This window comes from Podarcis gaigeae (genome assembly GCF_964106915.1).
Source record: "Podarcis gaigeae genome assembly, chromosome: 8".
Taxonomy (NCBI): Eukaryota; Metazoa; Chordata; class Lepidosauria; order Squamata; family Lacertidae; genus Podarcis; species Podarcis gaigeae.
The window spans coordinates 38494994-38511666 of record NC_139684.1 but is presented as its reverse complement, the minus strand read 5'-3'; the positions used below and the strand labels follow the sequence as shown (position 1 = coordinate 38511666).

General features: G+C 44.5%; 1 protein-coding gene across 1 annotated transcript in view; it reads right to left on the bottom strand.

Annotated features, from left to right (window-relative positions):
• Positions 1–15793, bottom strand: part of ATP2C2 (ATPase secretory pathway Ca2+ transporting 2) — a 36104-nt gene extending 20311 nt beyond the window's left edge. Inside the window, exons 1-10 of the mRNA XM_083752960.1 lie at positions 15591–15793; positions 7609–7719; positions 6454–6570; positions 5170–5259; positions 4711–4746; positions 4443–4504; positions 2710–2818; positions 1862–2011; positions 987–1055; positions 798–873 (exon numbers count right to left, since the gene is read on the bottom strand). Coding sequence (XP_083609086.1) covers positions 798–873; positions 987–1055; positions 1862–2011; positions 2710–2818; positions 4443–4504; positions 4711–4746; positions 5170–5259; positions 6454–6570; positions 7609–7719; positions 15591–15695 — 925 coding nt within the window. The 5' untranslated portion in view covers positions 15696–15793. The remainder of the gene's footprint in view (positions 1–797; positions 874–986; positions 1056–1861; positions 2012–2709; positions 2819–4442; positions 4505–4710; positions 4747–5169; positions 5260–6453; positions 6571–7608; positions 7720–15590) is intronic.
• Positions 15794–16673: the final 880 nt, after the last annotated feature.

Genomic DNA, 16673 nt, shown 5'->3' with positions numbered 1-16673 from the left:
ACTCAAAGTATGCACAAGGAGAAGGGTACAAACTAAGTTCAATGTGGTGTAGTGGTTAGAGAAGGGTTTCCCAAACTTGGGTCTCCAGCTGTTTTAGGACTACAGTTCCCATAATCCCTGACCACTGGTCATGCTAGATGGGAGTTGTAGTCCAAAAACAGCTGGAGACCAAAGTTTGGGAAACCCTGGGTTAGTTTGTTGGGACCTCAGGTCAGTCACATTTGCTCAGCCTAACTCTAGGCTTCTACTGTACAAATCTATACTCCAGGAATGGGTGAAACTGTCCATTTTGTTTTTCTCATTTTTTCAGCCTTAATTTTGGTTCTCCACATTTCTGCACCAGTTTGGGGCTTCTTTGTTTCTAAAGTCCTCAGCACTGTGGCGCAAATCTCTCTTCACGTACACATTTTAAAATGCAATTTTGCCTAAGGTACAGTATGTATTTTTGCAAGCAATTTCACCCAAATAATAATTTTAAAACCATGTTATTTCACCATCATATGGATAATTTGCCCTCGAACCTGCATTTTTGTACACATGACTTGGCTAGAGAACTGCACTGCAAAATTCAGAGAGCTGTGAATTTTGGAGGACAACTGTGTTTCAGTTCGCATGTTGCACAGATTAAGTAATTTTGCCTTGAAATCTGATCTGAGCCAAATTTCTTCCCTGTCCCTGCTACACACATAGTGAGTCTCTCCCAAAATGATGGTCCCTTCTGATAAACAGGAGCTAGTTCTTAAAACAGGCAGTAGGTCATTAAGGGGGGGGAAAATAAAGTATTTCGCAAAACTCACCAATGATGCCAAATGAAATGAGAGTAAGCTGTTTCCCCAGTTTGTCCATGTTTTTCTGTAGTGGAGTCTTGGGGGTCTTGATGCATTAATTGACAGCAAAGGGAAGAAAGAAAAACCCTCTTGAAATAGAACCCTCTGGATGTTCCCCTACTAAGAACTTCATCCACTTGCCCCCGGACCCCTTCTCACCTCTTCTTCTTGCATCATTTTGAATACCTCCCCAAACTGTGAGTTTTCACCTGTTCCAATGACAATGCCCTGAACAAGCAGAAGAATGCAAAGAATAAGTTGCCTTTTTTCTTAGATTTTGATGGTATTCCCCAGAGTTGAAAAACTTTCCCCTGAATGACAGCTGGAGACACAACGACCTGGTTTGTACATAATGCCAAGCCATGATTTATGTTAACCACAGTCAATAAACCATAGTTAAAGCTTAGTTTACTACACACACACACACACACACACACACACACCTCTTTTGCATTACAAGAGATGCAAAGTCAGGAAGATGATCTGTAACTTTCGAGTGATGATAGCTCCTTAATAGTTAAAGAGGAAGTCTGGGTTAGGAAGTCCCTATTTCCCTCACAGAACTGCTATTTTCCAGAGTTCCTTGCGAAGAGGGCTTGTAGTTCTGTATGGGTGGGGAATAGGGGATCTCCAAACAACTCTCAGCATCCTTAACAAACTGCAGCTCCTCTTTGTGTGAAGCCACGATTGTTTAAAGTGGTATCATATCGCTTTAAATGTATGGTATGAATGTGGCCTTAAACAGCTCCACAAAGCTGATATTAGCCATATAGGCGAACAGCCAGTCCCTAATGGGCTACTTTGACAGGTGGACCAGTATTCTCATGTCGCATGACTTCCTTTGTTTTGGGCATGACTTGAGTTTGTTGTTTTTGTGTGTGCGCCTTTGCAAAGTGCCGGATTGTAACTGCATGGAAAAAATCAGGAGCACACAAGTTTAGATTTGCTGCTGCCAGTGCACACAACAAGCTTATGAATAATTGCCTAATGATGGGCTACTTACAGCTAGCGAAAGGAGGTTATTTGCCACTCACTTTGCCTTTGCCGTATCGTACTAGAGTTCCCATGAATGCGACATTGGTGAGGGTCATCAGGTCTCCAGCTTCTGCTAAGATGCCATCATTCTTGCTGCAGGGCTCTGCTTCCCCCGTGAAACTGGATTCGTCCACTAAGAGATCTGTAACCTGACAAAACAGCGGATAAATGGACTCCCATGAATTCCATCCCTTTCCTGTTTTGGTGCTACACTCCCATTCCTCATTCATTAAAGTTTAACTTGGAGATTTGATACAGTTAATTCTGGAACTGGAGCATGTCAGATTAGCACGGTTTTCAGTTATTTTTGCATATCCACCCCACCCATGCAAGCATCAATAGAATGCTGCCCCCCCCAAAGCAGCCACATGATTCCATACTACAAAAACACTCCGCAAAAATTGTCTTGATGTCATCAAACACACAATTGCATCTTTTTCATAGAGTTTTCTCAACACACCTAATGAGCATCATTAAGCGGTGTGTGTGTGTGTGTGTGTGTGTGTGTTTGCCTAGCACAGAGCAAGTACCAGATGAGATTCTCTGGGGAGAGCATTCTGCAATCTGCGTCCCACCACCAAGAAGGCCCTGTCTCTGGTTGCCAGTCACTGCACCTCCAATGACAGGGTCATGCAGAGAAGGGCTTTGGGAGGTGCCCAAAATGTGCAGGCAGGTATGAGTGAAAATAGGTGGGTTTTGCGAGGGTCTATGAACTTGTCCTCTGTCAAAGCTTCAGAAGCATAAAAACTGAATCACAAGATGGCTTGTTGAATTTTACACTGAGTTTTGAAACGGGAGCACCCAGTTATGGAATGCACATGGTATTGTTCCATCATCCATCTCTTACCTCTATGAGTCTGACGTCTGCAGGAACCCTGTCTCCCATAGAAAGGCACACAATGTCTCCGGGAACAAGCTCTCGAGCAAGAAGATGCTGCAGTTTCCCCTCTCTCATGCTAGTATCCCCCCCCAAAGAGATAAATAGAAAGAAATGGCACCGTATAAGCAAAGCAGAGCTGCCAAAAGGGTTGTGGGGAAGATGCATTGTGGTGGCCAGGGATGTCAAACCACTCCAATGGCAACAGAAGAGGAAGCAGAAATTGCTACCATTTGTATGTTTGTCTGTAGTCAGGAACAGAAATCAGTCAAGTAAGTTGCTTTTAAGTTCACAAACAACATGTAACTAATGATGTTCTTAAACATTGCTTTGGAGTTGACATTGAAATGAATATAAGTTACGTATGTAATGCAACAAGTTACATAACTTACGTAACTTATGTTAAATAGTGGACAATGAGGAAAATAATGTAGTATATTGTGTTGCTGTTTTTAGAATTTGCAAATATGTTTCTATTGTTTTTAGAGTTTGCTGAAATGATTTCATAGTGTTTAAAACTTGTCTTTTTGTGTTTTATTCTTTTTTTTATCTAGTAGGCCACTTTGATAGCTTTAGGTTATGAAGTGGGTCATCACAAACATTTGAAAACAATTCCACATACGAAAATGGTTTAAAATAGTTCCAATACAGTTGCAGACTGTTCGGATCTGTTAAAACATTTGTTGCTCCACCCACTTTTGCTTTTGGCTCCACTCACCAATGGCATGTGGCCCCAAGAAGTTTGCTGAGGCAGCCCCTGGGTTGAAAAAGCTTTCCCTGCCACTGTGACAAAATCACGTTTGGTGACTTGGAACGCAACATCATACCAAAAGCACTTGCCTTTCTTTCTACAAGGTGTCCTGGGTGTGGAAGGAACAAGGGGAAGTGGATGAAATGATCAAAGCGTTCTCTGACCTTGAAAGACAAATAGGCCACCTCTCTGGACATAATAATTTAAACCATAAAAGGTATTACATATTTGCTTTGGCAAGGCTGGAGCAGGTATTTGTCCTTCTGGTGAAGAAGGAAATGAACATCAGTCCCAGAACTGAACATTTCAACACACACAGTTCAGGTCGGTAAAATAAAGCATAAGTGACCAGTAGGTAAATAAAGGATATTTTAATCGTTTGTAAATACACAGGTTTACTCTGAGCAAGCGCGCGCACACACACACACACACAGTCCTCTTAAGCCCTGATCTGCTGTTCTATAGTAAAAGGTAAAGGGACCCCTGACCATTAGTTCCAGTCGTGGCCGACTCTGGGGTTGCGGGGCTCATCTCGCTTTATTGGCCGAGGGAGCCGGCGTACAGCTTCCAGGTCATATGGCCAGCATGACTAAGCCGCTTCTGGCAAACCAGAGCAGCACACGGAAATGCTGTTTACCTTCCCGCCGAAGCAGTACCTATTAATCTACTTGCACTTTGACGTGCTTTCGAACTGCTAGGTTGGCAGGAGGCTGTTCTATAGTAGGGAAGGCTAAACTGCACAGTTGTGAATGGGAAGTGTGAGTATCAGCTCCAGGTTTGTGGGGGGCAGGGAACTAGGGCAGAGGTAGGGGTTCTCCTGCCACCCTTCCAACTGTAACCATCACCCCTCAAATGCACACAAGCATTTTGTGCCTCCATACACGCACGAAGAAGGCATCTGGCTAGCACTACACCAAAGGTTTAAAGTGTGTGGATGCTTTACGAGGCTTACCAGTTACACTCTGGCGGGACTAACTTGTTGAGTTCCTCCAGAGATTTCTCAGAGCGGTGTTCCTGCGAGAAAAGAAGCATGTTTTTTGTCTGAATGGGTGAGAACCCAAAATGGTCAGTTAATAATAATAATAATAATAATAATAATAATAATAAATTTTATTCATATCCCGCCCTCCCCAGCCGAAGCCGGGCTCAGTGTGGCTAACAACACTAAAATAGTGCAACATTCTAAAAACATTATAAAAAGTTACCAGAAAAGGTTATACCTGGATGAAGGCCACAGTCACCACGATGATGACAGCCTAAAAAAAAAAAAATGGGGGTGGGTCAACAAAGACAGTATAATGTCACATGCCAATGGAGAATGGATATTTATTTCAGGATGACATGGAAACTAGACAAATGGAAAACAAATAAATAAAAATGTGAAACTTGAGCAGAATTACTAAGATTTTAAGGGCAATAACTCTCTCTGTGTGCTTGAGAGAAAGAGACTGTGTTTATTAAGGGTGTAAGTTTGGAGGGAGATTGCAGCCCCCACAGTCTTCCACTGGGACCCTTCACCCTCAAAAGGTACCCCACCCCTCACCTAGAGAAATCAGTTGATGAGTGGTTCTCTTCACCCCCTAGAAGCCTGACCCCCCCTTTCTTCTCTCCATTCAGTATAGTTGAAAATAGTCCCTTAGTTCTGATGTCTCCAAGAATGAGGACTCCAAAGAACGTACCATTGCAATACTCACGGCATCTTCGTATTCTTTGGTGACCACACTTACTAAAGCAGAGGCCAACAGCAAAAGGATCAGGGGGTTCTTAAACTAAAAGGAAAGAAGAAGGAAAAAATTCCTTGACTGAAGTAGGGTTTGTTTGTTTTTTGCCATTCACAGTGGGAGTAAAGTTGTCACACAATTCATGCCCAGAACTAATAATCTCTGCTTGATCCAGGCAGTTTCACTTTATGCTTGAGGAACCTCAAGCCTGGGGTGAAATAGGGCTGTCCAATTCTCTCTATCTGGCCCTCAGAACTCTCCACAGGCCACACCCCTCACTGCACTGGCTTTGCACCCTCCTGGAATGCTTTTGACTGACTAGAATGACCCCACTGAACTCAGATAATGCTTCTTCCTTGTCTGTATGAAGAATAGAGGGGGATACATACCTGTGAATAGAATCTAGCCTATTGTACAAAGGTAAACATTTCAAATTTTTTTGCTCCACCCACTTGTGCCACTGGCCCCGCCCACCACTGCTCTGTAGCTCCTGGAAGAGAATGCAGACCTCAGGCTGAAAAGGCTTGTTGTCCCTGCCCTAGAGACACTTTCTGATCACTGGCATGTCCCCAGAGCATCAAAGGTGAAGGGCACTGACTTGTGGGTCAGGGAACGGTGCCTGGATGCACGAAACAGCAGCTGGCGGGTGGCTAGGGTAGAGCTCAGTGAATGGGGAGTGTAGCTAAGCTCCATCACTCTCCTGGGCTAGGAGGCCAGCAGGAGGGGGTGCCAGAGCCAAAGACAGGCAGAGCCAACTAATTTTGTCCCCATCTCCTCCCTGTTAAGTTCTTTTATGGCAATACTGAGACTAAAGAGAAGGAGTCCAATAGGCAGCAACCCGGACTGGCTGTAAGTCAGGAGGCAGGCAAGTGGAGGCTGGCTGAAGGCAGGCCAAGACTGGTGGGGCAGTGTCCAGAGTGCCTTAATGGACCAGCCTCCGCTGAACTGCATGCTACATTAATCATGGAAGGTCTTGAAGAAAGTGTCAATCAAACGTCTGGGCTGGTTAGATTAGCATCTTGCACTATTTGAAGGGAACTTGAGCAGGAAAATGTCCTAGAGCAGGAAAATGTCCTAGTAATTGTGTATGTGTATACACACCCATTCCTATGCCAGATGTACATATTTGTTTTAAATTGAATGTTCTTACTCAACATAACCCTGGAGAAAGAGACAGGATACATACACCCCGCTATCCAATGATCCACAAAACCCTTTGCCACTAGCATTCCTGTTCTTTACCTGGTCTAGATATTTCTTCCACACTGGCTGCGTATTATCTATTACAAATTCATTCCAGCCATGCTTGATCCTTCGGTGCAGCACTGACACTTCAGACAGTCCCTTCTGTATATCGACCTGAAGAGACGACAGCGTGTTTTTTAAAAAAACAGCTCCCTTGGGTAATATACAGTATTGGGGAGTGCATGATGGCGGTGGGTAGGGCACCCTCTTTCTCCCTTCTTCCTCTGCCAACCACTTTCTCTCTCTTTCTCTCCAAAGTTTCACACGCAAACACACACCCCTCAGCACTCTTTAGGTTCCCTCAGAGACAAGAGACATATCCAAACACATCTGCTCCATAACTAGGAAGCCCCTTACTGCTGGGAGTTGCTGGGATCATAATACCAGCATAATCTACCCAGTTAGGGATTTGATTGTGTGGCTAGTAGGGAATGAGAGAGCTAACAAATATCACCTTGAACTCCTTGAAGGACAGGTGAGATATAAATGTAATACTCTACCATATATTTTGGAAAGTGGTTTGTCTGTCCATCCGTCTGTCTGCCTGCCTGCTCTGTAGGTTTGTTCACTCTCAAAGATGTTGTTGCCAGTTTCAATACGTGGAGGCAGCAGTCATTGTTAAGGTTTGGCTGCTGGCCGCCATTTTGAATCAAGATGGCAGACCGCAACAGGACTTTCCCCATTTTTGGAGTGATGGGTCCAAGCTCACAATTGATACTATATTTGCTGGTTTCTACATATTCCCGGATAGCACTGGGTGCTCCCCACTAGTAAATAACAACAACTCCCTTGACTTTTCCTAGTTAATTCATGCCAATTGTAAAAATAAATAAATGGGGCCAATGACTCCCATGCAACCCCCTTCCTGCAGAAACAGTCACCTGTCTCGATGCTCTGATGCAATTGAAACAGCAACGGCTTGTCAGAGGTCTTTTGCTGACACAGTTACCCTGAGCAGTTAAGTATGTTTGCCGACACTCTCTAACCTCATCACAGCTTTTCCAATGGCAGGCAGCATTGTGAAAATATTGTGAATATTAGATCATTTCAGGAACACATGTCAAGACAAGAGACAAGAAGATGACTCTAACCTGCACCTCTTTCTTCTGAAGTGTTTCTCAAAAGTCTCTGTCGTGGGTTTATGGCTCTTACCTGTAACATTTTTGCCAGCTCGTCTGCATGGCGTTTGCAAGCCTCTTTGGGAGAGAGGGCCGTTACTTCTTTCTCTTCTTCCACTGACTTCAGTTCAGATTCTTCTTCAGGCTACATAATGCAAATAAAACATTGGGTGGTGAAGAAAGAGGAAGAGATGAGACTGTCTACAACCATTTTAAGCAGAAATTTAAGTGGAGGGACGGTGGAAAACGGGCTCAGGCCTGGTTCACACATATGTGCCTTATTGACTGGAACATCAAGTGATCCCTGGCATGTCTAAGGCTCTTCCTTCCATGCTGCTAGCTGGAAGTGCAACAGCAGGGATCATCCAGTTTGTAACTTAATAGTTAATTCTGTTAGTGTTAAAGGCCACTAGCTAAGAGGTGGGTTGCTGAGAGTGTTGCTTAGCAACTTGACAGGGTGCCATGATGTTTGCTGAGGTAGCATGTACCCCGATTGGCTCCGAAGGGAGTTTTTCCTCTGTGTATTTGGTGGAACGTCTCCCTGCTATGCATGAGGCTTGAACTAAGAAAGGCCAAACCTCCATTCATTTCGCCTCAAATTACATACACATACAGTAATGTGTTATCAGGACTTTTCTGTCTGTGTTCTGCTCATCTTGTTTAAGTGACCATGCTAACAGTGGTGGCTCATTGGGACTGGTAAGGCAGAGAGCCCCAAAGTGGGTATAGTCAGAGCCAATGATGGGCATAACAGACTAATTCTGGTTTTGTCGCCATCGTCTGCTTCCCTGCTCAGCTGTACAAGGACAAAACTGAGACTAAGAAGGAGAAAGTTGACAAGCAGTGCCATCCCTGGGCAGGCAAGCAAGGTTAGAGGGGCAGTACCCCATTTGCTCTAATGAACTAGCTCACACAGGAACTTATTAAGGGGGAAGAAATAGGGCAAAAGGCACACACAGTGCATCAGAGCTCTAATATGGGAGAGGGTTTGTTGCCACAGTGATAGAAGAAGAAGAAGAAGAAGAGTTTGGATTTGATATCCCGCCTTTCACTCCCCTTCAGGAGTCTCAAAGCGGCTAACATTCTCCTTTCCCTTCCTCCCCCACAACAAACACTCTGTGAGGTGAGTGGGGCTGAGAGACTTCAAAGAAGTGTGACTAGCCCAAGGTCACCCAGCAGCTGCATGTGGAGGAGCGGAGACGCGAACCCGGTTCCCCAGATTACGTGACTACCGCTCTTAACCACTACACCACGCTGGCTCTCATAGATAGAACTCACTGCACCGGGAGCAGGAAACCAGTGGCCCTCTGGATATTGTTGGACTACAACTCCCATCATCCACCACCAATAATCAGGGACGATGGGAATTGCAGTCCAGCAAGACCCGGAGGGTCATAGGTTGCTCACCCTTCTACTGTACTGTTAAGATACTGTTAAAGGAAAATGTTAAAAAGGAAACAAGGCTTAGCACAGAAGAAACAAAAACATTTCAAAACCAAGGGGAAGAGGAAGAAAAGAGAAAGTAAGAGGATAGGGACACTAAAACATGATTTTCCACATTGCTTTGAGTGCCACAGTAAAAACTCTTTATAGGAAGGTCTAAAGCAAATAAGCGAAGAAGTTTCCTACTTCTGAATTCCAGTGGTTTATATAGCTGGAAGGGGCGCGCACGGGCGCGTGCCCACGGATTGTAAAGCCAGTCTCTTTTCAATGGCTTCCCAATGAAATTTCTGAAATCTTTTGAGATTTCAGAGCACAACCTTATCAACAGGAAATAAAAGACATCCCCATGGAGGACATAAATGGATTGCTGGGGGTGGGGAGGAAAGCAGCTTTAATCTTGGAAAGCCAGCCAAGGAGACTTCTCAGTGTCTCTATTTAGTATTTCTGGACTGAAATGCTTTGCTGCCTACCGGGCAATTTTGATTAATATATATATCATTATTAAAAACTTATGAGGAGCTTGCTGGATCAGACCAATGGCCCATCTAGTCCAGCTTCCTGTTGTCTCAATGGTCACTAAGGGGCCTGTGGGAAACCATTAAGCAGGCTTTGAGTACAAGAAAACTCTCCCCTCCCGTAGTTTCCAGCAACTGGTATTTAAAAGCATTGCTGCCTCTGACCGTTGAGGCAGAGCACAGCCATCATTGCTAGTAGCCACTTCTAGCATCCCCTCCCCCTATGAATTTGTCTAATCCTCTTTTAAAGCCATCCGAATTGGTGACTATCACTGCCTCTTGTGGCAGTGAGTTCCACATTTCATGCACTTATGTGAAAAGTTACTTTTAAAAAGTCTGTCTCAAATCTTCCAACATTAGATGTCTAGCATTATGAGATTCTATGCCAAGGAGCAGAAAGTTATAGTTATAGAGCAATTGGTTGCCACCCATCCTAGGGAAATTGAGGGGTAGTTTATCATGAGCATTAATTTACTAATTACCCTCTGCACAATGGTCTCAAGATGATGTACAATCAAAACAGCACAACAACGGCAGCCAAGTTAAAAACCACAGAAAACTTACCATCTACTGTTAACAGCCACAAAATTGTCATTGGCTCAAAATTGGAAAGCTACATTATTCCTGTCTTGGAAAGAATGGCTTAATGGAATTTGGGTCTTGGCCATAATGCCATGAAGAAAATACTTCTTCACACAGCACATAGTTAAACAATGGAACTCACTGCCGTAGGAGGCAGTGATGGCTTCCAAACTTTAAAAGAGGGTTGGATAAATTCATGGTAGACAAGGCTATCAAAAACTACTAGCTACAATGGCTAATAATAATAATAATAATAATAATAATATACAGTGGTACCTCTGGTTGCGCACGGGATCCGTTCTGGAGCCCCGTTCGCAACATGAGCAGAACGCAACCCGTGTCTGCACATGCACGGGTCACGATTCGCCACTTCTGCGCATGCGTGTGACATAATTTTGAGCGTCTGCGCATGCACGAGTGGCGAAACCCAGAAGTAACCCGTTCCGTTACTTCCGGCTTGCCACGGGATGCAACCTGAAAAGACGTAACCTGAACTGAGCGTAACAAGAGGTATGACTGTACTGTCTTTTACCTGCAGGTCTCAGGGCAGCTAAAACATAAAATCACAGTATGTTCTCCCTTCCCTGTGCCTCTCAGTACCCATTGCTGGGAACTGTACCAGGGCAGAGTGCTGCTGTGCTCATGTTTAGCTTGCTGGTTTCGCACCAGCATCTGGTTGGCCACTGTGAGAAGAGGATGCTGGACCAGATGGGCCACTGGCCTGATCCTGCAGGCTGTTTTTATACAGCTGTCCAGCAGCCTCTGGCAAGCCACAGGTTACCCATCCCTGCTCTAATCTTCTGAGAAGGAAACAGGATTACTGCCCTGCAATTTGGCGATTCAAGGCAGGCACTGCCCTTAAACCTCTTCTGAAGTGGTTCCAGGATAAGTGGCTTAGTTATTGTTGATGGCAAAGCAAGCCAAGCAGACAGAAGAGCAACCTAATAACACCAGGAAACAGAGGCAGGGAAGCTGGCAAGTTTGCATTCAAATCCTGGGTCCCGATGCCCTTTTCCAGACTTTGCCCTTTTTTTGTTTGTTTGTAAGAAAGACAAGTTAAACATAGTAAAAATAAAACAACCATGACGCTTAGCACAGGTATGCCTGGAGGAAATAAAATAATTAGTTTACCCTAGCAAAGTTGGCAGGCATGGTAGGCACTGACTGTTTCTTATGAAACAAGAGATGTTTGAAAATGAAGTCAGGGGAACAGCTGTGTTTATTCTAGCCTGCCATGAGCCTCCCATGCAAGCAGAAAAATTGGGCGCAGTGTGCAGGAATCAGGATTCTGGAGGATCTCAGGAACTTTGGCTTGTTTGTCTTGAAAAGCAAGTCTCTAGTCCTCATAGTTTGGATATTCATGGGCGTTTCCTTGATGGATTCTCAGGACCAATGGAGATGCTTACAACTTTGATTCATCTTTGGGTGGGAAACAGTGATTTCCATTGCTCCTCTCCCTTCCCCTTGCTATAGTAGGTAGCCCTGAACATATATTTTTTTCTTTCTTTCATTGCAGACTGTTATCAAAAAGAAAAAGAGGGAATATCAATTTTTGCTCCCTCTCAAAACTTTTGAGGGGAGGGTGATAGACAGCTTTTGTTCTGAGCTCTCGTCCTGACCCAGAAGGCTCCACCTCCAGAGCTCCATGCCAAAATATCTGATTTAAGCAACTGGGAAGCCTATGAAAAAGCAGAACAACATATTCCAAATCTGCACCTGAATTTCTATTCAGTTTATGTAAAACAAAATGAAAGAACACAGAGAACTGGGGTTTACAAACAATCATACAATAACAACATCTAGAAAAAAGCCCTCCTAAAATTTTAAGGATACAACATGGTATATGGCCATGGCTGTCACAAACCTATATCTGAAGTATTATAGAGAAAGAGGATTTTAGAAAATGGCATGGACTAGTAACTTTGTGAGAATGCATACCAAAAGCAAGGAAATGAACGCAACATGCCCATCCACATACTTTTGGAGATTATGCATCATTAATTCAGCACATATGTGGTACATTGTTTGCCCAAGCTCTGCTGTTTTTCAGCACTCTCAGCCTTTTTCTCACAGTGACCAACCATGGAAAGCCCGCAAGCAGGATCTAAGCGCCACAGCAACTCTCCCCCACCTGCAATTCTCAGCAGTTGGCACCCAGAGACATATTGCCACCAGCCATGGAGGTAGAAAAAAAGCCATTGTGGCTAGTAGCCATTGACTGCTTTATCCTTGTGACTGAGTGAGCACACAGGCTGGTCTCATCCTAATAATTTACGAAGAATGCGAACACTTCTTTACCATCTTCACTTTGTTTCCACAGCCTGTGAGTTTGGTCCCTATTCCCATTTTAAAGATGGCAAGACTGAGGCTGTGTGTGTGTGTTTTAGAGAGAAACTCTCCTGAGACTGCATCATGCGGCCTTGCAAATACAAGCATCCCAAGTTCTGTTCCAGCAGTTAGTGGTCACTGACTGGACTTTGCATCTCAACAACGGGGACCAGGTGACGAGCCTGGACATTCCCAAGGCAGATGAGAAACCTAGAGGGATCCTGGGAGCTTGACATAAGGGTCAAATTTGATGTGACATGAAATGCATCTTTTCATCTAGTGCGCAGACCTTTTTTAAAAAATTGCAAACCACACATTCTCTGTGTAGGTGATCATTAACAGGATCAGGGCAGGCATGGAATGGGGATTTGGCCATTTCCTCCTGTGCTTCGGGTGAGGTGGGGTGGATATATCATCTGAATCTGTTGTTTGTTTTGGGATGGAATCTTCCACTAAACTGCAGAGGGGAAAAGATTTAAATCCTGCCATTCTGGCTCCAAACCAGTCAGTGGTTCCCCCAGCTGATGCAATTTGCATTCAAAGAACCCCTGCATGATAGATGCACAGATACATTTAACATCCCATGCAGTCCCAAGAGAGAGTTATTTAAAAAAAAAAAAAACATGATGGTTTGGCAAGGGGAAGCTTTTAATTTCTGGTACCTGTCTCAGGTGACACACTGTCCGTATTTTGTTGTTAGCACGATTGCACATGCCTTGGGTGAGCGGTTCCCAACTGGTTTCCCAAAGACCACTTGAAAATTGCTGAAGGTCTTGGTGGACCTGCTTAATTATTTTTCTGCCTGTTGTAACAAATTTAATGGGCTGTACTGGATGCTGCAGGATTCTTAATTGCCTTTTTATTGCTCCTTTTACTTCTTGGATTGCATTTTATCGCATTATGATTTGCATTCCACGGAATTTAAATCGTGGCGCAATGAAATACAGCCTAAGAAATTAAAAGAGCAATAAGAAGACAAAAATCAATAGGGATATCTAATGCCGTGATGGACCACTGGGTGGCTGGGTGCTGTTGCTTGTACATTGTTTTGTTGTGTTTTCTTGGTGGCTCTGCTTGCTTTGCACTTCTTGTCAATAGTTGCTTTGAGGCCTTTAAGCAGGCATCCCCAAAGAAATGGATTCCCCAGTTAAAATAATAAGAGGAATAGTAGATTCCTTCAATTTTCAGCACCCTTCTTCTCCCAGGTTCCTAGACTTTCAATAACTGAGCCGAGGGAGGAAGAGTTCCAATGCTAGCACAACACTCCTGTTCCAAGTGTCCCTTCAACTGCCTGCTGTGATAGAAAATACGGGTGAAGGTGTTTGTTCTGTAAAAGCTGTTCTGTCAGATCCACTGGGAGATTAAGCATTCTTAAGAAGCATAAACTGTTACTTCTAGCACACCCTCCTGCGCGATCCAGGCCAGGTCAGGCTATTGCAAGGGAAAGGAATACAATGAACTGCAGCTGGGAGAGGGGAGGCTGAGATCAGGGATTAACCCTTCATTGGAGAATTGAGCAGAAGTGCAGAATCTTCAAGTGCCCTTGGCTCTTATCCGTAAAGTGTCTGGTGGGAGGCAGATTGATCAAGCTGAACATACATTTAAAGCACACCACTTCGCCCAAAGAATCTTGGGAACTGTAGTATACGCTACACAGGGGAACAGTTCCCAGCACTCTTAGTAAATCACAGTTCTCAGAATTCTTTTTTGGGGGGAGATCATATGCTTTAAATGAGTGGTGTGTATGTGGCCAAATGTTGTAATGTAGCAGGTAAGAGACTGAGTTGAGAATTGGGAAGTGTCCAGTTTGAATCTCACCTTGGCCATGAACTCCCAAGGAGGCCTTAAGGCAAATCTCTCTCTCCCCTGACCCACCCTTTCCGATTTCTCAGTCCCAATCCCCCCACCTGCAATATAGGTCGAGATACTGATTTACATTGCAGCACACTTTGCTGATCAATTCCCATTGATTCCAGTTAGCAAAGGTGTGAAGCACCTTAAACACTTGAAAGTGCTATGCAAGAGTTAAATAAATAAGTGCTTGTTTAAAAAAATATGACTGACGCTTTGCACAATGCAAGAAAGCAGGAAAGGAAGGCAGGAATAGCCACCCCTTGAGCTATGTCTGCAAGGAAACTTGGAAAGTCCACAGAAGCATTTTTCAAGGTGGATAAAGGTCTCTGAGCACAAATCCTATGGCACAGGTGTGCATATGACCATGGCCATTAATGTCAGTGGGTCTACTCTGAGCATAATACAACCCTTGAAATTGGATACAACCTTTTCTCCCCCCCACCCCAGCCTCTGTGTTTTTATCCTCTTTTTAAGCCACCTGATTTTTGGAAACTGATTTTTGTATTGGGCAACTATTATCACTCAATAAATAATAAGCATGTATAGACACCTCTGGCTATGTGAAAAATGGGAAAGAGCCGTAGCTCAGTGGTGGAGCATCTGCTTTGCATGCAGAAGGTCCCAGGTTCAATCCCTGACATCTTCATGTAGGGCTTGGAGAGATCCCTGCCTAAAATCCTGGAGAGCTGCTGCAAGTCAGTGCTGACAGTACTGAGCTATTTGAACCCATGGGTCTGGCTCTGTACAGAGCAGCTTGCTCTGTAAGATGGGGAGCAGTGTCCTCAGTGACCAGCAAAGTGCAACCAGCAAAGTACAGTGGTACCTCGGGTTAAGTACTTAATTCGTTCCAGAGGTCTGTTCTTAACCTGAAACTGTTCTTAACCTGAAGCACCACTTTAGCTAATGGGGCCTCCTACTGCCGCCATGCCGCTGGAGCACAATTTCTGTTCTTATCCTGAAGCAAAGTTCTTAACCTGAAGCACTATTTCTGGGTTAGCGGAGTCTATAACCTGAAGTGTATGTAACCCGAGGTACCACTGTAAAAAAGGAAAGAAAAGGAAAAGGAATAAAAGGTTTTTAAGCTTTTTAAAAAAGAGAAAAGAGGGGCAAGGGATTCCAAAAGTTAGGACCACCACTTAACAGCACTTGATAACCATTTCGTATCTGGAGAGGCAGCTGCCAGAGTGACAGCCCACCCTCTGCAAGCGGAGCTAGAGGGCTTGTTCAGGAGAGACATTGTTCCAAGGCAGTGACATTCCCGAGCAACAACACACATTCCCCGCCACCACTTTACCTCCTCTTCTGGTTCTTTGCTGCCCACCGGCTGGTATTTCCGGCTCATGCGTAGGGGGGAGGCACCTTTCCGGAAGATTGAGGAGAACAAGTGCTTTGCCCCCATCTTAGCTGGGGCAGGCAGCGAAGGAAGGCGGCAGCTAGGAAAGCACCTGCTCCTGTGGCTGGCGCTTTGCTGTGTGTTTCCTGGCCGAGCCTCACATTCCCTCGCAAGCCAAGGATGGAGCCAGGGAAAGCTGATCGGTGGGTGTTACCTGATGCCGACAAGGTGACGCCCCGCCCGCTTGCTCAGAACAGGTGCCTGGGAGAGGCTAAATTCCTGACTTAAGGCCTACTCATAGCAGTCGTAGACCTGGAGGAGTCGGTTGTTAGGTGCTGTAGCCTTCGCCTGTGTCCAGGAAAACACAGCTGGTTTTAAAAAAATAAATGTTTGCATTTAGGAACACAGGTCTATCTAGCTCAGTATTGTCCACACTGACTGGAAGCAGCTCTCCAGGGAACATTCCTAACCTTACCTGAAGATGCCAGGGATTGAATCTGGGACCTTCTGTATGCAAAGCAGATGCTCTATCATTGAGCTACTGATAACCCAAAAGCTGCTGACAGCCCAAAAGCTGTTCCTCTCAGTTTCTCATTTTTCCAACCTCTAATTCAGTTCTCCAGATTTTCACATCAGTTTGCAGTCTTTTTCTTGGGGGGGGGGGGAGTCTTCATGAAAATTCATCTGCATTTGGGTGCAAATTTCTCAACACATTGGTGTGCAATTTTGATGAATATGCACAATTTTGCCTAATATTTACATTTCCCCCAATCCAATGCATTTTGGTATGTTAGTTTCACTAACACCCATGTTTTAAATGTACACTTTGCCTAGCAGATGCATTTTTGTACGCGTCACTTGACTGGAGAACAGCCCTGTAAAATTCAGAGAAGTGCAGACTCCGATCAGCAGGCCTGGTTTGGTTCACACATTGTTTAGGGAAATGTGAGTTAGACAAGCTCATATTTTAATGCAAAATGAATCTAATTTCAACACCCATCCCCTGCAGGTGATGTAAAAGACCTGCAGCTGTGCCTGTAGAGA